Consider the following 22,751-nt stretch of genomic DNA (forward strand, 5'->3'; position numbering starts at 1 on the left):
GAAATTTACTTTCATTCTTTCCTTGGAGAGGTGAGGGACAGAATGGTATCTGTATAGTCAGACATGGTCTATGTCAATTGTTGAATCATTTCAGTTGTGCCTGACTCTTTGTGGCCCCATTTGGGGTTTTTTGACAAAGATACTGGAGTGACTTGCCATTTCCTTCTCCAGCTCATTTTACAGATGAGGAAACTGAGGTTAAATGACTTGCCCAGAGTCACACAGTTAGATTTGAACTGAGGTCCTTCTGACTCCAGGACCAGTGTGCCACCCAGCTGCCAACTATGTCAGTTGCTTTTATTTGACTCTGTTTAGAGGAAGGCTCACTGGGTGAGTGGGTGACAAGAGTATGACCAGAAAAATAACTAATGAAAAAAAAAAAGGCATTAGTAAAATTGAAAGTGAAGTCCTTTGCTGTGAATCACGTTACCTGGGTTCTAATTCTGAATCTATAACATTGGTAAATAATTTCATTTTTCTTTACTTCAGTTTCCTCATTTATAAAATAAGTAGATTAGACTTAAGACCTCTAAGGTCTTCTTCAACTCTAAAATTCTATGATTTTATTATGCATATCTTTTTTTAAATCTCTCCTCATCCTCAGGTTCTCCCATTGGAAAATCAAATGAAAGAAACAAAACGCTTCCCAGAAGCATTGAACATTGGCATGGGGATTGTTACTACTTTGTATATAACATTAGCCACCCTTGGATATATGCGCTTTCAAGATGAAATCAAAGGCAGCATAACTTTAAATCTTCCTCAAGATGAATGGTAGGTAGACATATATAATTTTTGCACCATTTATTGTGATTTAAGTACTAATATAAATTAGTTACATTTATAATTTGATAAACATATGAAATTTAAAAATCCATTCTTTGTCATTTTTTCTTTTCAGTTTGACAATACAAAATTTCATCATTTTCACCCCAGTGCAGAAAGAAAAGAAGTTTTTATTATGACTTATTTTTGCATATAAAGAAGGAAAATACTTTAATTTAAATACAAAGTAATTGAGAAGCAGGACTTTGACATATGGGGAAAGAGTTGAGATCATAGAGGGAGCCAAGTAAATCTTGTTTGTTCAGAGCCTGAACTAACAAGTGGAGAGGGACTGCATGTTTGGTAGGAAAACAGAGAGAACAGCAGAACTGCTGCCACATCTTACTGATTTTTATCTGTAAGATTGAGGATACCCGTTTAAAGCTAATTATTATAAATGTGATCTATGGAAATATATCTTCTCTGAGTACTATGGAAAAATAGGTTATATTTCCCCCCCATTACCAATTAGTGGCTTCTGTAACCATTGCCAGTAAGGACACTTTTGAACCTATCTTCAACAGTGGCTTCATTTCAGCAAACATGGTCGGTGGAGCTTGCCATGTGTAAGACTGTTTCAGGTGCAGTGGTATAAAGTCAAAAAGAGAACGGTCCTTGCTCTCAAGGAGTTTACATTCTCCTCTCCTAGTACTAAAGAGTAGTAAAGAAATAGTGTTACTCTTTCCGTTTCCGTGTGCAAATTGCATCATTGATAAATGTCTTTTTATTGTTGATTGTTTCTCTGCGCATTTTTTCTTCTGTTCCTTTGCTTTTTCAAATTGATTCTCAATAGCACACTATTTAATAAGAATCTGTGTATATTGGGGGGGGCAGAGTCAAGATGGCGGAATAGAAGCAGGACCTCCCCGCTGCTCCAGCTTCCACCTTCCCCAATCCATGTAAAAAGGGGACTCTAAACAAACTGGAGTTGCAGAAACCATAAAATGACACAGAGAAGCTAACCTTCCACTGAGGACAGCCTGGCAGGAATCAGCCAGAACAGTGCCCTGGGAACCCAGCCCAGCCCCACTCGGAGGCTTTAGCCCCAGGGCGGGCCTGACCAGCCACTGGCTGGAGGGACTCCAGATCAGCAGCAGCTTGTGGCCATTTTCAGATTTATCAACACATAGATGTGAAGGACAAAGTGAGAGGTCAATACAGTCTGGACTTTGGGACACAGTAAGTGGGAGTGCGTGGCAGCCAGCCAGCGCCACATGGCAGTTTCAGCTCCTGGCTTGCAGAGTGTAGGGGGACCAAGCACCAGTCTGAAGGGTAATTGCTCTTGCTCTAACCTTCTTGGATCTGGATTGCAGTCTAGGGTGGAGGTCCTAGGGTGTGTGTCCAGCTAGGCAGAGCATGTGGAGGCCTCAGAGAGAGCACCCATCTAATACCTCTGGCATCTGAGATAACCCTAGCGTTTGGGACGAAAGCTCCCCTGTCTGGTGGCAGAGTCCTACTGTGGCAAAAAGCCCAGGGGTCAAGTGACTGAGGGGCGACATGACCAGGCAAAGGAAATGAAGCAGACATTAGATTCCAACATTAGACTCCTATTTTGGGGACAAAAAGGAGCAAAGCATGGAACAGGAGGAAGACAGTGAAGTCAGAACTCTTGAACCAAAAGCTTCAAAGGAAAATATGAGCTGGTTACAGGCCATAGAAGACCTTAAGAAGCAGATAAGAGAAGTGGAGGAAAAATTGGGAAGAGAAATGAGAATGCTGCAAGAAAATTATGAAATGAGAGTTAACAGACTGACTGAAGAAAATAACACCTTAAAAAACAGAGTGACTCAAATGGCAAAAGAGGCTCAAAAAGGCAATGAGGAGAAGAATGCCTTAAAAAGCCAAATTTGCCAGATGGAAAAAAGAATCTCAAAAGCTCAATGACGAGAATCATTGCTTCAGAATTAGATTGGAGCAAATGGAAGCTAGTGACTTTATGAAAAATCAAGATGCTGTTAAACAGATCCAAACAAATGAAAGAATAGAAGGCAATGTGAAATATCTCATGGGAAAAACCACTGACCTGGAAAATAGATCCAGGACAGATAATTTAAAAATTATTGGACTACCTGAAAGCCATGATCAAAGTAAGAACCTGGAAATCATCCTCCAGGAAGTTCTCAAAGAAAACTGCCCTGATGTTTTAGTACTAGAGGGCAAAATAGAGGTTGAAAGAATCTACCAATCACCTCCTGAAAAAAGATCCCAAAAAGAAAACTCCTAGGAATATTATAGCCAGGTTCCGGAATTCCCAGATTAAGGAGAGAATATTACAAGCATCCAGGAAGAAACAATTTGAATATTTTGGAAACACAATCAGGATAACCCAGGATCTGGCAACTTCTAAACTGAGGGATTGAAGGGCTTGGAATATATTATTCCAGAGGTCAAAGGAGCTGGGATTAAAACCAAGAGGCACCTACCCAGCAAAACCGAGTATCATGTTTCAGGGGAAAATATGGTCATTCAGTGGAATAAAGGACTTTCATGCATTCTTGTTGAAAAAACCAGAGTTGAATAGAAAATTTGACATTCAGATACAAGAAGCAAGAGAAGGTAAACAGGGAAAAGAAATCATAAGGAACTTATCAAAGTTGAACTATTAACATTCCTACAGGGAAAAACAATAATTATAACTTATGAAACCTTTCTCAGTAGTTGAAGGGAATAGAAATATATATATATATATATATATATATATATATATATATATATATATATGTCTATACATGAGGGTTTATGGGCATATGTTTACAGGTATACATAGATAGAGGGCACAGGAGCAATTTAACAGGAAGGGATGATACTTACAAGGTGAAATTAAGAGGTGAGAGATGAATATAACGAGAGGAGATGGGGAGAGACAGAATGGGGTAAACTATCTCCTATAGAAGAGGCAAGGGAAAATGGTGACAAGGGAGGAAGGGAATGAATCTGGAATTCAAAGTTTTAAAATCAAATGTTTAAATACACACACACACACACACACACACACACACATATATATATATATATATATATACTGTTATTAATACTATTTTACATGTAATTGGGAAATAAGATATACAGGCACTGGGGCATAGAGATGCACCATGTCCTACTAGAAAAGTCGAAAGGGGTATGGGAGAAAATATGGAGGAGAGCAGATTGGAGGATGGGATATCCTGTGGGACTGCTATTTTGGGGCGGTGGGTAGGGGAAAAACAAGGAGAAAATTTGTAACTCAAAATCTAGCAGAAATTAATGATGTAAATCAGAAGTTAATAAAGCATTTGAAAAAGAAAAGAATTTGTGTATATTATTATAACGTAAGGTGCTCTATGATGAATGTTTTTGCAAATTGGGAGAAAGACCATCTTTAACAAAGTAGATTTTTCATCCTAAGAAAGAATCATAGTAGATGACAAAATATAAAAATATAAACAGATGGTTTGGGTTTTTTTAACTTAAGATTTATATCATCTTTAGACACAAAGTACAGAGCCAAGAGTTTCAGAAATTAGAAAGCTATGAACATTACTTATGCAAGATACTAGGGACACAAAAATGAAAAATAGCATATTACCTACCTTCAGGGAGCTTAGAGTCTACTGGTTGTGCAGAGAAAAGGGATCTGTGATATTTACACAAGTGTAATTGTGATAATAATAGATTGTGATAAGGACAAAGGAGAGATACAAAGTGCTATAAGCCAGAGATTGCCTTTTATATGATGATTAAACTTTGTTCAAATATTTTTGACAGGTTGTATCAATCAGTGAAAATTCTGTATTCCTTTGGGATTTTTGTGACTTACTCAATTCAGTTCTACGTGCCAGCAGAAATCATCATTCCAGGAATCACATCCAAATTTCAAAATAAATCAAAGCTAATCTGTGAACTCATTATTAGGACTGTCTTAGTTTTTATTACCTGTAAGTATAAATATATATTTTAATGAAATTATTATATTGACATTAATCCTTCATGCAGTCTTTATATTTTAATATATTTTTTCTGTAAATGAAAATTTTAGGATATCTGAAATAATTTCATGATGCTAAAATTATAAATCAATACTGCTCTACTTAAAGACAATTCAAAAATGCCATCTTAACCTTTTCATCTCTTATGAGCATTTTCATTATACATTAATTGTTTTTACTAGTCTATCCTTTGCTATTTTACAAAGAAAGCTGTTTTACTCACATTTAGGCTTTTGGTATCGTAACAAAACTATTACTCCTCTTAGTGCTGCCTGAACATGAATATAATATCTTTATAAATTTATTTCATTATTATTTCTTGTTTTTAAGGTTTTTATTGCCCTAGTAATTACAGTAATACAACAAATCCTTTCGGTTGTAGCTAATGATGGTAATAGCTTGCATTTACATTGTGCTTTAAGTTTTACAAAATGCATCATTATTTTATTTATCGCAACTACTTGCTGAGTCAGGTACTACAAGTAGCATCCCTTTTATCTACACACTTAGGTTCAACCAAGTTTTCACAGCAGCCCAAAAAGCTAATACAGTTCTAGGCTGCAGATGAGATATAGCTTCTGGGAATAGGGTAGTCATAGTCCCACTATACTCCCATCCTATCCAAGAGATTGCTCTCTTTAGTGGCCTCATTCTCTTTTTTGTCTTCGATCTTTTACTGTCTACTGTCTGTTTTCCAAATGCCTATGAACATGTCCATTTTTCCTTCATCCTCAAAAAACTCATTTGATCCATCCATCTTCACTCTCATCCCATCTCTCTCTTACTTTTGTGGCTAAGCTTCTTGAGTATACTATCTACCACAAATGCCTCTATTTCCTTTCTTCCTACTTTCTCTTCTTAACTCTCCACATACTGTTTTCCAAACTCACCATTCAACTGAAACTGCTCTCTCCAAAGTTACTAATGATCTCTTAATTGCCAAATCTAATGATCTTTTTTTAGTCCTCATTCACCATGACCTCTCTTCAGCCTTTGACGCTGTTGATCACACTCTTATCCTTGATACTCTCTTCTCTTTAGGTTTTTGAAACATTATTATTTTCTGGTTCTCCTACCTATCTTAGAGCTCCTCAGTCTCCTTTTCTGGATTTTTCTTCAGGTCCTACCAGCTTACTATGGTTATCTCCCAGGACTCTGCCCTGAGCCCTCATCCCTTCTCCCTCTATACTATTAATCTCATCAATTTCCATGGATTCAGTTATCATCTTTATGCTAATGATACTTAGATCTACTTTGAGCATCCCTAATCTCTCTGCTGACCTGCAGTTTGTATCTCCTACTGCCTATTAGGCATCTCAAATTGAATGTGCTATAGACATCTCAAATGTAACATGTCCAAAACTGAACTCATTATTTTTACCCTTAAACCCTCTCTCAATTTACGTTCAGTCTCTCTCTCTGACTACTGGCTGCTTCTCTGCTGCCTGCAAACATGCCCAGGTCCCCTCCATCTTTAAAAATCCTTCATTTGATCCATGTATCCCCACTATCATCCCATAATTCTCTTATCTTCTGTGGCTAAAGTCCTTGTGAATGCTATTTACTGTAGGTGTTTCTGCTTCCTCTCATTTTAACTCTGAAGTCTGGCTTCTGACCTCATCATTCAACCCAAACTGCTCTCTTCAAAGTTACCCTAAAATTATATATATATACACACACACACATATGTATACACATATATATATATACATATGTACATATATATATATATTCTTTTACTGTCTTTTTAAAATTTGATGTGTGGATGGTAATAGCTCAGACTTGTTTTAATTTGTATTTTTCTTATAACTACCATGTTTCCCCGATAATAAGACACTATCTTATTAATTTTTTTGGAAAGAAAAACACCAGAGGGCTTATTTTCAGGGGAGGGCTTATGTTGTCCTGCCTCAGCTCTGCTCCGCAGCACTGCTGTCAATGGCGCCAGTAAGCAAATCACTGGGGAAGAACAGGATGACGCGCTCACTGCTGCAGCTCTGATTGGATGCAGCTCGGAGCGCAGTGTGTGTTTCACCCGGGGGGGGGGGGGATGGTGCATACAGAGGGTACTATAATGTAGCGTGTAGCGCAGGGGATCACCTTCACTACAGTAGCAATCTCAATAGGGCTTATTTTCGGGGGTGGGCTTATTTTAGAGGAATCTTACACAGTAAGGGGAGGGCTTATTTTTGGGATAGGTCTTATTATCAGGGAAACACGGTAGTGATATTGAATACTATTCACATGATTTTTAATAATTTTTTATTTAAAAAAACCTACATTTCATCTTCTTTGTCAGTTTATGTTTAGCAATTTATCTTTCGTGTAATGATTCTCAATCTTATGTGTCAGTTTTCTGTAAATTTAGGACATTAAACTTTTATTATAAATGTTTAATGCAAAGATTTTTCAAAAGTGTTAGCTTTTTAAAATTCTGGATACATTGCTTTTATTTGTGTAAAAATTTGTATAATGACATGATATCACTTTATGTTTTTATAAATTTTATATAATAGTCTCTTTTGTCTCTTATAATTCTTTATCTGTATGGACTTATTTTCCCCAATATTTTTAAGTAGTTTCCCCATCTATAGTTATAAAAGAATCTCTCATTCCCCTCCAGTTTTTAATTATGTGATTTTAAAAAATATGTCAATGATCTATTTGGAAAATATCATGGTATTTCATATAAGATTCTTGTGTAATCTCATATTCTGCTAAGATTTTTATGCTGAAGGCTTTTTTTTAGCAACAATAATTCAGTCAGTGTCTATCAATTTGTAGAAAAGGTTAGCAATGATCTACATAAGTAAAACATATACTTTTATCTATAAGATCATGACTCCTTCAGGAACTGTTACCCAATTATCCTTACTGTTTTTCTCTTGGAAACTGCTTTGAAAACACATATTTAAAGAAGGAGCTACTGAGAAAAGTTTAGCAGGTGGATTTTGAGCTCCAGTTTTAAGCTACAATAAGAAAAGACATTTGAACACTAAGTCTGAAACTGATATGGTAAGCCTCAGTACTGGGCAGTTCCCTAGGCTGAGTGAGGAGGAGGGAACTAGCCAAGGTCAGAGCTCCTGTGCTGACCAGTGGTGGAATTGGGCCCATCAGTGGCCACTACTTCCAGGGAGATAGGGAAATTCCATCTCAAAAGTATGTGACCAGAAAGCATAATTTTTTAAAAATCTGTTCGACAAAATAAAAGTCAACATACTGTAGAAGGCATACTAGAATTTCATAAATTATCTATAGCTTATTTAGGTAAAGATAAGAAGACAGTTCAGTGTTTCACTGACATTTGCATCTATACACTAAATCTAAGATAAGCTATTAAGAAATATCAATGATGTCTATACAGTTAGAATTGATGTTAAGTTGACTTTTCCACCTACTTGCCCATGTGCTTTATTCATTTATGGAATTTGGTGTTTTGCTGAGTCATGTATTTTTTCCCCTTTAAATTCAGAGTTCACAAGTTAATAGATTTAGTGTTGGAAGTGACCTTTATAGTTGTCTTTAATACAACCTCTTCATTTTACAGATGAGGAATTTAAGGCCTTGGTAGATTAAATGACTTGCACAAAATCATTTTTCAGTGATGAAAACATTCTTTAGAAGTGATTTTGGAATTTAGAAGAAACCCAGAGACTCTAGGAAGTCAAATGCTGTTCCTCCTCACTTCCACTTCTAACTATGGAATGGATTCCTTCTAAATTCCAAAGCTCCTTCTATAGAATGTTTTCTTTGGCCATCTAGAAGGTAACACTCTCCCTTCTAGTGTTGCTTTGTCTCTCTTAACAGGTCTGTAGGGAAAGATCATGAATTCAGCTTTGGACATGTTGAATTTGAGTTGCCTATGGGATAGCTAATATGAAATGACTAATAGGCATTTGGATAATAGATTTCTCATGTAGTTTGGCACAGATAAACTCTTAATTAATGCTTTTCATTCATTCAGATTGTAGTAAAGGAGCAATGAAGGGGAGAGAATTCCATTTTCTTAACTCTTCTTCAAGACCTGATAGTGGTATGTTTTTGTCATTGATGTCAGAGAAGCTGCCACATTTGGACATTAACATATCAATTCCTGATGTGCCATTAGGAGATGCAGAAATAGAATTTAGAAATTTAAAATTCAAATACACAAAGGAAATCCATTCTGGACGTGACAGTACTGATATCGTTGAGGGATTACTTTATAAGATATCTCAGGGAAGAGAAGATTCCAAAAGAATAAAAAAAAAAATAGACTAGTAATAACCCCCAAAAGTGATAAGATAGTAACTATTGACCCATATGCTTCTTTTGTTATATTGATAAAAATTTTTATTTGAATAATCTATATGTACAGGGTGGACATCCTTATGAAACAGGATGATAATGGGGAGGCTGTCACATATGATCCTCCATCCACAAATGAGCCTTCTCAATGAGATTCCTCATTACTCAAAAGAGATCCACCTAGTAGTACATATAGGAAAAATGACTGAAAACTGCTTTTGGTCTAGCAAATGAGAATTGAATGGACAATATATTAATCTATATGTGAATATGGCTGTGACAAATACCCAAATGGATAAGGATTTGGGCCTAGGATTAAATAGGAGAAAGAGAATGACATGGATTATATTTGAAAAATTGCATATTGCTTTTTGCTCTTCCAAATTTTTCCCTAATGCAAAAAGCTATCTATTGATTGACAGTGTTCTCATTGTGACACTCTATGGGTTGTAAATCTTGGAATACCACAGTCTATGAGGCATCTAACTTCTGAATAACTCAAAGATCAGTGGAGAGCCAGAGTGAGAGTAAGTAGACTTTATTCTATTTCCAGTAATTCAAGAAGGTAATGTAAGGGATATCAGTTAAGAAGGTACTTAATTTGCAAAGTGATGGTCATGTGGTACAGATAAGGAATAAATATTAAGACTTAAAGGAAGTTTTCTAGTGTATTGGACAGACACTCTGGGAAAGATCCATGGAAAACACCGATAAGATTGATAGTGTATTAAAAGGCAAGGCTGACTTGCAATCTGTACCATTAGAGGGAATTATGAGTTCACAAATGCTGTGAAATAAGTGAAAACCTTTACTCTAGCAAGATGGCAGAATAAGGCAGGGACTCACCTGAGCTCTCCCAAATTCCCCTGCAAACAACTTTAAAACTTTGCCTCAAAACAAATTCTTGAGTGGCAGAACCAACAAAAGGTCAGAATGAAACAATTTCCCAGCTCAAGACAACTTAGAAGGTCTGCAGGAGAGATCTGTCTCACCAGGGTGGGAGTGCAATGCATCTTAGAATAGGCCACACACCAGCTAGCCAACAACAGGCCTGGAGAGTACCTGAATTGGTGGCAGTAGTGGCCTCTGGAGCTCTTAGCCCAGTAAGGGAGTTGGACAACTAGTTAGAAGGAGATTACAGGGTCCTTTGCTAGCTCTGGGGGCAGGACTCTGTTGCATATGCATGTTCCATATGCAGTTCCAGGTTTCATTCCTTGGGTGAGGAGAAGCACTAGCAAGAATGGGAAACCTGATGTAGTGCCAATGCAATATTTACAGTGCCCACGATCACGATAAAGACAGTGACTATAAGTATCACATGATGTTCAATCACAAAATATAACAAACTTTCCAGAGAGAGGACAGAACCAAAGCATTTATTTAGACACCAGAAAACAAAATCCCAAAACCAGTAAGCCAATTCCATCATAGTACCAAAGATATTCAGAAGCCAGAATAACGCGGAGAGCCATAGCATCCTTCAGCCTTCCCACAAACCAATACAAGATCAGTATTTATTCACAAACCTCTCTAGCTCCTTTCCTCAACCTTCTCTCTTTCCCACCATCTGGTTAGCTCTGACCAGCTTCCTGTGGGCACTTATAAAGGAGGCATCGAATTCTGACACTTAGCCAAATCTTGTAACAGCTTGTCTCTGCTTTTACACACAATACGGTAGCCTGTTAGCAAAATCCAGCCTCTTCTACTCACTGCCTCCAGCTCTCTCCCACGTTTTATTGGTATTCTTTGCAAACATGTTTCTAAATCTCTAGGTTCTCCCTGCTGTAGTCTCTTTCCCAGCTTTCACAGAACCCTGTACTTTTAGACCACTCCTTTGCTGGGAGGCATAAGGCAAATCCTCCCATTCTGGGATAGCCATTTCTTCTAAATCCCTTCTGTCCCCAACTAGAGGTCTGCTATTTTGCAGTCCCATTCTCATTGCCAAATGTAGCACCAATGAAATATTTACAGCACCCACAATCACAATAAAGACCGTGACTATAAGTATCATATGATGTTCAATGCCAAAATATACCAAACTCTCCAGGTAGAGAGCAGGACTGAAACATTTATTTAGACACCAGAAAAAACTGAATCCCAAAACCAGTAAGCTGATTCCATCATAGTACCAAAGACATTAAGACGCCATAATAACGCTGAGAGCCACAGCATCCTTCAACCTTCCCACAAGCCAATACAAGATAAATATTTACTCACAAACCTCTCTGTCTCTTTGCCTGAGGTCGTCTCTTCCTCCACCATCTCACTAGATCTTCCCTGCCCCTTAATAGGCCTGGGGGAAGGGGGAATTTGCAGACCTCCCCTGTTTTGAAAGTAAACTCTGCCCCCTAATAGACTGAATATAGTCATGTGGAGCCTGTAGTGGGAGAAGTTTGCTGAAGGGAAGCAGAACCCACAGGAAACTGTTCAGAGCTTGCGAGATGGTGAGGGAGAAACAACCTCAGGCAAGGAGATAGAGAGGTTTGTGGGTAAATATTGATCTTGTATTGGTTTGTGGAAAGGCTGAAAGATGCTGTGGCTTTCAGTGTTATTATGGCTTTTTTATTTTTTATTTTTTGCTTTTTGAAGGGGGAAGGCAGGGCAGTTGGGGTTAAGTGACTTGCCCAAGGTCACATGGCTAGTAAGTGTTAAGTGTCTGAGGCCGGATTTGAACTCAGGTCCTCCTGACTCCAGGGCCAGTGCCACCTAGCTGCCCCGTTATTATGGCTTCTTAATGTCTTTGGTATTATGATGGAATCAGCTTATTCGTTTTGGGATTTGGTTTTCTGGTGTCTAAATAAATGCTTCAGTTCTGTCCTCTCTCTGGAGAGTTTGGTATATTTTGCAATCGAACATCATGAGATCCTTATTGTCACAGTCTTTATTGTGATTGTGGGCACTGTAAATACTTCATTGATGCTACATCTGATCAAAATTCCAGTGTAGAAAAGAGTCCTTGTGGTTCCTCACAGATGAGAGCACAGGCCAGGAGAGCAATGACAACACCTCTCCTTAGATCATACCACCATGGAAGAACTAGAAGCTTACAGACCCCCAGAACTAGCTCTGAGAGCCACAGGAATAAAGGCCTGAAGTTGGAACAGTGTTCCCTCCACCCAAGGAGCAGGGGCAGACTTTAACATAACAAAACAACTGATCATAGAAAGTTACTAGGGTGACAGGGAAGATCAAGACACAAACTCAGAAGAAGACAATGAAATCAAAACAGCTACATGCAAAACCTCAAGGAGAATTGTGAATAAATCTCAAGATCAAAACGAATTCCTAGAAGAGTTCAAAAGAATTTAAAAACCAAATGAGAGAGTAGAGGAAAAAATGGCAAAAGGAATGAGAGTGATACAAGAAGATCATGAAAAAAGTCAACAGCTTGGTAAAGGTGGTACAAGAAATTACTGAAGAAAATAATACATTAAAAAGGAATAATACAAAGAACTCGTGCCTTCAAAAGCAGAGTGGGCCAAATGGAAAAAAGATGTACAAAAATTCACTGAAGAGAACTTCTTAAAAAGTAGAATTGGTCAAATGGAAAAGAAGGCACAAGAGTTCAACAAAGAAAATAATTCCTTGAAAATTACAATTGGGCAAGTAGAAGCTAATGATTCCATACGAGACATCAAGAAACAATCAAACAAAATCAAAAGAATGAAAAAATAGAAACTTGAAATATTTCATTGGAAAAACAACTAACCTAGAAAAATAGATTCAGAAGAGAGAATTTAAGAATTCTCAGACTATGTAGAAGCTATGATCAAAAGAAGAGCCTAGAAATCATATTTCAAAAAATTATCAAGGAAAAATGCCCTGATAACCTAGAACAAGAGGGTATAATAGAAATTGAAACAATCCACAGACCACCTCACCTCCTGAAAGAGATCCAAAAATGAAAACCCCCAGAACTATTATACCAAATTCAAGAGCTCTCAGATCAAGAAGAAAATATTGCAAGCAGCCAAAAAGAAACCATTCAAATATCATGGAGCCACAGTAACATTAACTTAAGATTTCACAACTTTTATATTAAAGGATTGGAAATCTTGGAATATGATATTCCAGAGGGCAGAGAAACTACTATTAGAACCAAGAATCACCTACCCAGCAAAACTTGAGTATAATCCTTCAGGGGAAGAAATGTATGTATCATGAAATAGAGGACTTTGGAGCATTCCTGATGAAAAGACCAGAGCTGAATAGAAAATTTGAATTTCAAATACAAGACTCAAGAAAAGCATAAAAAGATAAAAATTCCAACATTGGAAGATGATATTTGTAACTCCTAAGGTCTTTATCATTATTAGGGCAGTTAGAATATACATAGAGGGCATGGGTGTTACCGTGTTGGGATAATATCCTCCCAAAAAATTAAGGCGTGAGAAAGAGGGATGCACTGGTAGAAGGGGGAAGAGAGAGGTTGAATTATCTCACATAAAAGAGGCATGAAAGAACTCTTACAGTGGAGGAGTAGTTTGGGGAGAGGGATTTGCTCAAAGAGGGAGTAACACACACATTCAACTGGGCATAAAAATCTATCTTAACCTACAGGGGAGTAGGGGGAAAAGGAATAAGAGAAGTAGGGGGTACTGATAGAAAGGAGGGTTGATTAGGGGAGGGAGTAGTTAGAAGCAGAACACTTATGAGGAGGGACAAAGTGAAAAGAGACATAAAGAAGGATAAATGGAGGAAAAGCAGAATGGACGGAAATACATAGTAATTGTACCTATGAATATTAATGGGATAAATTCACCCATAAAATGGAAGCAGATAACAAAGAGGATTAAAAACCAGAATCCTTACAATATATTGTTTATAAGAAACACACCTGAAGGAGAGAGAGACACAGAGTAAAGGCAAGGGGTTGGATCAGAATTTCTTATGCGTCAGCTGAAGTTTGAAAAAAAAAGGCAGGATTGCATCATAATCTCAAAGAAAACAAAATAAATGCCACTTCATGAAGATGGAGGTTTCTTTCAGACTAGTATGTACACTCACCTGAATCAAATGTGTAGGATAGAATAAGAAGAAATGATGTAACTAACTTACTTATATATAATATGTTATGATTCTTAAAGCATTTTTGTCATAATATTCCAGAGAGTTGGGTGACATAACTATTATTTCCACATAAAAGATGAGGAAATGGGAACTCAGGATAAGGAATTTCAGAGTGAAGATTGTTTAATTTTTTTTTTTTGTCTTTGAATTTCCAGAGGACTGACATAGTACCTGACACAATTTTAAGCACTGAATAGATGTTTTTGATTGATTGGCTGGGCTCACACAGTATCAAAGCCAGTCTCCCAATCCATATTGTTCTGTTCTTTCTACTACATTGTATAAGCCTCTAGGCCAAGATTAACCCTAATTTTGTGAACTTTACAAAATATATATATTTGATGTGTATTTAAGTATAATTGGCTTCTTATGTAATCCTCTGTTTTTATTTTGTCTTTTTAAAATTATTTTTGTCTTTTATTTTATGCATTTAAGAACATTATTTTGAGGACTCCATAAGCTTCACCAAACTGCCAAAGGAATTTATGTCATTCAAAAAGACTAATAATCCCAGTTCTAGGTTAGTATAAGAGCTCCTAGGAAGCTGCAATGTCCACCGTCCTCTCCCCCAAGAAAATTAATTTTTGGTTAGGTATAAAAAACAGTAGAGCATAATAGAAAGGTATTAGATTCAAAGTCTGGAACCTTGGGGCCTAGTCCCGGTTCTGCCATAATGTGGTCTGGCTTTGGGCAAAGTGTTTTGTCAGTTTGAGCCTTATCTTTCCCTATCTAAAAATAAGAACAGCTTATGGTTGTAAAAAAAAAAAAGTCATTGCTCTCATTCAAGAAATATAGATCACATTTTTATTGTCTTTCATTTAGAGCTCCAAAATAAAATATTAAAGCCCTTTGTTTCCTAAGGTATGAGCGTAACCAATTTGGTGAAATTCACATCCTGGTTTAATTTAAGATTCTTTTTCAAGAAGCCCCCATTTAATGTGATTTTTTTCTTCTGACTGAACTGAAAATATCTATTTTGATGTTCATTCATGCCCATGTTTTCTGTTCTCTTCACAGGTCTTGTAGCAATCCTGATTCCTCGTTTGGATATAGTGATTTCCCTCGTTGGAGCTGTGAGCAGTAGTACATTGGCACTAATTCTGCCACCCTTAGTTGAAATTCTTATATTTTACAAGGAAAGTTTCAGCCTGTGGATGATTCTCAAAGATATCTTGATATTAGTCATTGGAATTGCTGGTTTCTTAATAGGCACATATGTATCTATTGAAGAAATTATTTATCCTGCTACCACATTATTGCCTAATGCTACCCAAGGTCCAATTGTAAGTCTAAATTCAACCTATGTGGCATCGGGTTTCAAGTAGTGTGATAGGATTGCAAACCTTCTACTCTTTGCTTAACTGTGAAAATATAGTATAAGATGAAAACTAGGAAAACATTTTAAAAACACTTTAAAAATATTTTTTTCAATATTATACTTATTGTAATAATTTGCCATTCTTTATTAGTAACAGTATATTAAAATCATTTACCATGGTGAAAACATACAATTCAGTCTCAACAATTTCAAAGAAAATGAAAAGATCTAGAAGTTATTGTATCTTTTTACCTTCTTTTGTTATACCCTACCTCATCCAGAAGCCTTTTCTAGCCAGACTTTTTTTTCTCTCTATTTAGGAGATAGGCTATTCCATGCTTGACTGTTATCCTGTCCATGGAAACAATAAGACTTCAATAATAAATACCCTAAAAGCTAACCAAGAAGAAAAAAGTATCTTCCCCAAACTATCAGAGTGGATATTGGCACATACATTGTAAAGAATGTAAAAGATTATGATTTTATTTTTTATTACTTATATACTATTAATCAGCTAAAAAGAACACAATGAACTCCAAGTTGTTCAAAATTCAAGTAGCCAAAAAGCATATATATATATAAATTCCTTTTATAGTTCTTTACAATTATTATTGATAATAATAATGACTTCCCAATGAAATCCTGAAATGCCTTCTGAATTATCAAAGTTATTATTAATCAGTAGTAATAATATAAGTGGATCATTGGAGTAAGAATTATATTTATTTTAGTCTGTTTTTAAGATTCTTAGCTAGCTTGAATATTCATTTAGTATAACAGTATTTCCATATCCAACTATGCCAAATAGGAGGTTACTGTACCTTCAGATGAAAACTGTCTTCGCTGTGTGTGCAGGAAGGCAATAATGTGTATCTGCTCTCTTCTCTGAAACAGAGATGAGTACATAATAGCTCTGTCCACTTCTCCTTGAATTATTTTCTCCTAAGTACAGATTGGTCTATGCTGGAGAGAATTTCAAGGCAGTCTGAGAGGCCTAAACTTTGGCAGCTCAGGAAATGATTGAGGGGAAAAATCCAGGCCAACACTGATTCTTCATTTGTTGGATCCCTTAGGCATGTAACAACATGATGGCAGTTACGTTCAGCCAGCTTCTCTGGTCATTCTTCCCTCTCTAGAGTCTGTTGCTGCTTCTTCAGGGCTTCTTCTGTACCTGGGGACTTCTCTCTGCTTCCTTTGCTCCTCTTGGGAGGTCTTAGGAAGTTTGCAGAGTCTAAGACTAGCCCTTCCTTACTTCATCTGCCTCCTCTTGTAGCAGCTGATAGGACTTCCAGGGTCCCCAGTCTTTTTCCAAACTCTATACCTGGCTGGATCCAATGCTTGCATTAACTGGAATATGTATTTAGAACGCAGTAATCACAAAAAAAGATTTATTCTTGCTAAAGTAGTCATTTATAGGGAAAAAAAGAATCAAATCATAAGTATTTTCTGAAACTTTTGAGATAAAGAAAAAGAAATGCTTTCCTCTGCTTGGTAACTTGTAAGCCTTGTTTATGAAAGACATTTTTAAAAGATCTTTCAATTTATATAGATGAAAATTGAAGGATGGAATATGATTACAGAGCATGAAAAAAATGATCATCCTCTTGGTTTGTGCTTTAAAAGGTTTTATGCTTTTTGTCACAGTAGCAAATACTCTGTGATGGAATAGCATTATTTAAGGAGCTATCAAAATCACAATAATGGTGCATTTACTCCATTTTTATTTATTTTTTGTAAGTTTGACATGGCTTAAGGACTGTTTGCTCATATCATTAGTCTCTCAGCAAGTAGAACACTACACACATCATATCTTATTTTGGTAGCTCTTCATGAGAGACTTTGTATTTGTAATTGTATTCATATCAAATAATAGTTTGCTTTGCTTATATTTTATATTGAGGGCACTACATTGAATCTTAAATCATTTTAAAATGAGAGCTTAAAGGCTAAAATAAAACAAACTTTAATGAAAAGTAGATTCTGTTATTATTATGGAAATGCTAATTTTTATAAATATTTATTACTGTAGGTAACCAGAAAACCACTACTTTTCATCCATTTTAAATGTAAGTTAATGTTACGTATTTATTATATGCCTTCTGAAAATAGGTAATTCTAACACAGTTCTGCTCTCTTTTCATTATTAAACATTTATCCCATTCCTTGGGTATTTTTATGATCTAGAAACAGAACTTCCAGCAATAAATTATTTTCTAATTCAGCACATAGAAAAAGTATATACAGTTTCATCAGGCACCCGTAGATGAAGAGTTTTTGTTAAATGAATATTCCATTATGAAGTCCTCTAAATTACTCAGTGCTTTAAATGTAAAAAGCAAACAAAGAGTAAGAAGAAGAAATATCTTTGTCCAATAAAGATATAAAATACCAGCGCATTTTTTATTAAAGATGGGTGATGAGAAAGACAGAATGTTGTAAGCAGTAGAAAGTCAGTCTCAAAGGATTCAAGTCCTACTTTTGACACTAATTATGTGACCCTAGGCAACTCATTGCCCTTGGCTACTCATTCAGACTCTTTAGGTTGCTGATGAGCATTGGTGAACACAGTTTCCTCCCTCTGGATTCCCTACACTACACCAATGAACTCACAGGTCTAGAGAAAAGAAAAGGTGCGAGTTGCGTCAACATGTTTGTAACAAAGGTATATTCTTTACAATGGAATTTGTTGGACAGTGCTGTTAGTTTTTTCTGTGAAAATTTCAGTTTGGGTGTTTGATGAAGACTTCTAGATAAATTTTTTCTGTGAAGATTTCTCTTGTTTGTTGGTACTCACTGCTGCTTTTACACTGGCTTGTGAGAGTATAAATAAATGCATGTGCCAAATTCATTTATATCCATTGTCTCCTGTGTATCGCCTGTTGGGTAAAAGTTGTTTTGGCCTTCCATGTATCAAGTTGAAGACTCGTGTTCTGCTGAAGTACTATGTTCAGTCATGTGGGAATCTTAGACTGCCACGGAGATTAAATGTAACCTTTGGGCAGCATAGAGTAATGGGGTAAAAAAACAAACAAACTAGAATAATAGTGAAGAGAGCTCAGGTCCTAGTTCTGGCACACACTTACTGGGTGTGTGATTTGGGGTAAGTCACTTTACTGTAGGTTCTACCTTCATCGTCAGAAAAGTGATGGGATTGGACCTGAGAATCTTTAAGGTTTTCCCCAGATCTATTATTGTGACTTACAATATTGCCCTATTCCGGATAAGTGGTAATTCACCTAGGTATCCAGGTTTGGGGAATTAAGGAAACAGAAAAAGCCTCACCCTAACTTGATTTAACTATGCTGTTTACTGATAGTATTGCAAACCAGTTTAGTATATGTACTCATACAGAAAGTGTACAAGACCTGTAGGCCTTCTATTTTAATTCCTGGTTTCCTGCTTTGTCCTAGTTTGGGGAAATGGAGCCAGACATGTAAGTGGCTTAGACACAGGTAGTAGGCAGTGTCCAGGAAGTTGTCTCTCTACACCAGTATAAAACCCAATAGCACCCTGACATCTGTGGATAATCTAAAACAAAGGGGGCTGGCTGCACTAGGGTGAGCAGACTCTAGCTGTCTTTGAATACTCAACATAAGTAGGTCAAACAAACTAAAACCCAGGGGTTGTTATAATTCCTTTGGAGTCAAAATCTACATTCAGTTATTCATCAGTCACTCTAGCTGGCTGTATTATCTACATGTCTTCCACCCCCTTCTGGGTGAAAGAGTTAATCAGAGTAAGTCTACAAATTAATATTAGAGGTATCACTGATTTCCAAATTAGGCCTTCCAGAACATTGCATTTACTTTAAAATTGGTTCTCCATTGGTTTTACCCAGAGACTTTCCCTTTTCTTACTGTCCTCTGAAAGGGGAAGAGAAAGGTTAAGCAGAATCCTACATTATTAAAATTATGGAAATTAGGAATATTATGACAACCATCAGACCAAGTTGATGATCACATCCTACACAAATATTAGTAAATTCAGTTCTCAGGGTCATCTTTACAATTCTTTTCCTCATGGAAGTCTCTGTCTTTGTTAGTCATTATTTCCTCTGTAGAGAGTGTGCTTAAATCTCCTAGATCTGTGAGACTTGTACAAGTTGTAACAGGGGCCTAGCCTTACTCAATATTCTCAAGCATAGGTTCTTTTCTAAACTTAATAAATTATTGCCCCTCACAATAAAACTGCAAACAGAACAATATAAATTTGCAAAATTATTCCATTTGCCCATTAGGTCACGTGTTCTAACTTTTTTTGACCACTGAGAAAAGGGAACACTAATGGGGAAAGCTGGTAAAATAAATAAATAACATCATAAATAAAATATATCATCATAAATGATACATAAATTAAGACTAGTGATATGCATGTATTGTATCAGCAAATTATAACTATTGAAAAATTAACATGGAAAAGTAAAGAGAAGAGATGAGAACATAGAATAAAAAATGTTGAACTTTGCAGGTCCTGTCTCCATGATCCCTTTGAAACTTCCCTACATATTGGTTTAAGAAACACTTTTGTTGAGTATGCAAAGGTTTTAGCCTCATAATTGTTACCTTGTCATAGAATATGTGATCTCCTTGGCATGTGCCACCAAGCTTCTCCCAAGTCACTATGAAAATAAATGTATGAATATGTCTGGCTTCTAGATGAGACAATATAAAAGAAGATCATGCCAAAGAAATGGTAGGGGATTCTATTCCAAACTCCTCTGAAAAATGAAATGACAACCCATTCTGATTTTTAAGAGACCCTGTCAAAATTAGCCAGTTTCTGTGCACACATTGCATATTATATAGATTTCTATTTATTATTTTAGTTGAGGATTATAAGACTTCATTGTAAGCCAATAACCAAAAATTATGTTGACAAATTCCTTAATAAAAAATGGAAAATGCAACTGAATAAAATTTTAAGGAAATTAATCTCAATTGAGAATTTTTTATGGATCTGGATCAAATCATTTTTCTGAATCCAGTGCTTTTTTCCCCTTAAATTTCTTCTTAGTCAGTGGTTGGATGTGAAGGAAGAGAATTTATGTGTGTTCTGTAACTTAAAGTTTTGGAATTTCAATAAAGATAACATCATTATTTGCTGGGTAATGTATTTTTTATTGCCTCATCTTTTATTTGATTAAAGGACATTGCTAAATAACATGCCTGAAGATGACAATAATATAAGACTCATCTAAGTTTTAAAAACTGACCTTATTTGAAAGTGAAGGGAACAGAGTTCCTGTTATGTGTCTGCTGCTTTTTCCTGGTGAATGTAGAGTGAACATATGTACATAGGTTTCTGGGCTGCAGAAATGGTTTTTGCAGATTGTCCTTCCCTCACCTCCTTCACCCACCTTTAGTATTTCCATTTTGTTTTAGAATGGGATCAGCTGTTACTGTTGCTGCTTCATAAATGGTACAATTCTAGTTCTTGTCACAATAGAAGCAACTTGATGCAGAATTCCTTCCTCCCCTTTTTCAGGCACTAACCAGGGGAGGAGACCCTTTCCTTTGCTTATGTACAATATTGCTATTAGTACTATCTTTACTTTGGCATTTCAATTAATCTATAATCTCACTTGCATAGATTCATTCTCCACTAATGCAGATCACAACCTGTCCATGCCTTTTCATATAAAATATTTGGGAGTCTGCCTACACTGACAAAAAAAAAACAACCAGGAACCATATGAACACAATTACAAAACATTTTTCACATAAATGAAGTCAGATCTAAATTGGAAAAATATCAGTTGCTCATGGGTAAGTCACAATAATATAATAAAAATGACAATTCTACCTAAATTAATTTACTTAGTGCCATACCAATCAAACTACCAAAATTATCTTATGGAGCTGGAAAAAGTGATAAAATTCATCTGGAAAAACAAAAGGTCCAGAATATCAAGGGAATTAATGAAAAGAAATGCACCAGATCTGTACCATAAAGCAGCAATTATCAAAACTACTTGGTATTGGCTAAGAAATAGAGTGGTGGATCAGTGGAATAGGTTAAGTACACAAGACATAGTAGTCAAGATACCAGCTTCCAGGATAAGAACTCAATGTTTAACAAAAGCTGATGGTAAAACGGGAAAATAGTATGGCAGAAACTAGGCATAGACCAACATCTTACACTGTATACCAAGATAAAGTCAAAATGGGTACACAATTTAGATATAAAGGCTGATACTATAAACAAACTAGGAGAGCACATAATAGTTTACCTGTAAGATTTATGGAGAACAAAAGAACTTACAGTCAAACAGGAGGAAGAGAACATCATGAAATGCAAAATGGATGATTTTGATTACATTAAATTGAAAAGGTTTTGCACAAACAAAACCAATGCAACCAAAATTTAGAAGGGAAGCAGAAAGCTGGAAAATAATTTTTACAGACAGCATCTCTGATGACCTCATTTCTAAAATATATAGAAAACTGAGTTGAATTTATAAGAATATTAGTCATTCCACAATTGACAAATGATCAAAGGATATGAACATAAGTTTTTGGATGAAGAAATTAAAGCTATCTGTAGTCATGTAAATGCTCCAAATCACTATTGATTATAGAAATGCAAATCAAAACAACTTTGAGGTACATCACACCAATCAGATTGGCTAACGTGACAAAACAGGAAAAAAGATAAATGTTGGAGAAGATGTGGGAAAAGTTGGAACACATGCATTATTGGTGGAGTTGTGAACTGATCCAACCATTTTGGACAGCAAATTGGAACTATGCCAATGGGCTATAAAATTGTGTATGCCCTTTGATCCAGCAATGCCTCTTCTAGGTCTAAATCCCAAAGAAATCACAAAAATGGGAAAAGGACCCAAAAGTACTAAAATATTTATAGCAGCTCTTCTTTGTGGTGACCAAGAATTGGAAATTGAGGGGATGCCCATCAATTGGGGAATGGCTGAATAAGTTGTGGCATATGAATGTAATGGAATGCTATTGTTCCATAAGAAATGATGAGCAGGTGGACTTCAGAAAAATCTGGAAAGACTTACCTGAATTGACGATGAGTGAAGTGAGCAGAGGCAAAAGAACATTGTACACAGTAACACCAGCACTGTGTAATGACTAACTTTGATAGACTTGGTTCTTCTCAATGATGAAAGAATCTAAGACAACTCCAAAAGACTCTTGATGGAAATGTTATCCACATCCAGAAAAAGAACTATGGAGTCTGAATCCCAAAATAAACAAGCACTTAGTATGTATCAGGCACTATCCTTGGTGCTAAGAATAGAAAACCAAACTTCCTGTGAAGTA

The 22,751-nt window shown here is 36.2% G+C and overlaps 1 protein-coding gene across 1 annotated transcript in view; it reads left to right on the plus strand.

Annotated features, from left to right (window-relative positions):
- The window catches only part of SLC36A4 (solute carrier family 36 member 4), a 77,481-nt gene extending 56,908 nt beyond the window's left edge, over positions 1 to 20,573 (plus strand). Inside the window, exons 9-11 of the mRNA XM_069080271.1 lie at positions 605 to 774; positions 4,570 to 4,739; positions 15,165 to 20,573. Of these exons, the coding sequence (XP_068936372.1) occupies positions 605 to 774; positions 4,570 to 4,739; positions 15,165 to 15,472 (648 nt within the window). The 3' untranslated portion in view covers positions 15,473 to 20,573. The remainder of the gene's footprint in view (positions 1 to 604; positions 775 to 4,569; positions 4,740 to 15,164) is intronic.
- Positions 20,574 to 22,751: the final 2,178 nt, after the last annotated feature.

This window comes from Petaurus breviceps, unplaced genomic scaffold (genome assembly GCF_028583685.1).
Source record: "Petaurus breviceps papuanus isolate PSGF00001 unplaced genomic scaffold, PetGlider_PUasm1.0 91133, whole genome shotgun sequence".
Taxonomy (NCBI): Eukaryota; Metazoa; Chordata; class Mammalia; order Diprotodontia; family Petauridae; genus Petaurus; species Petaurus breviceps.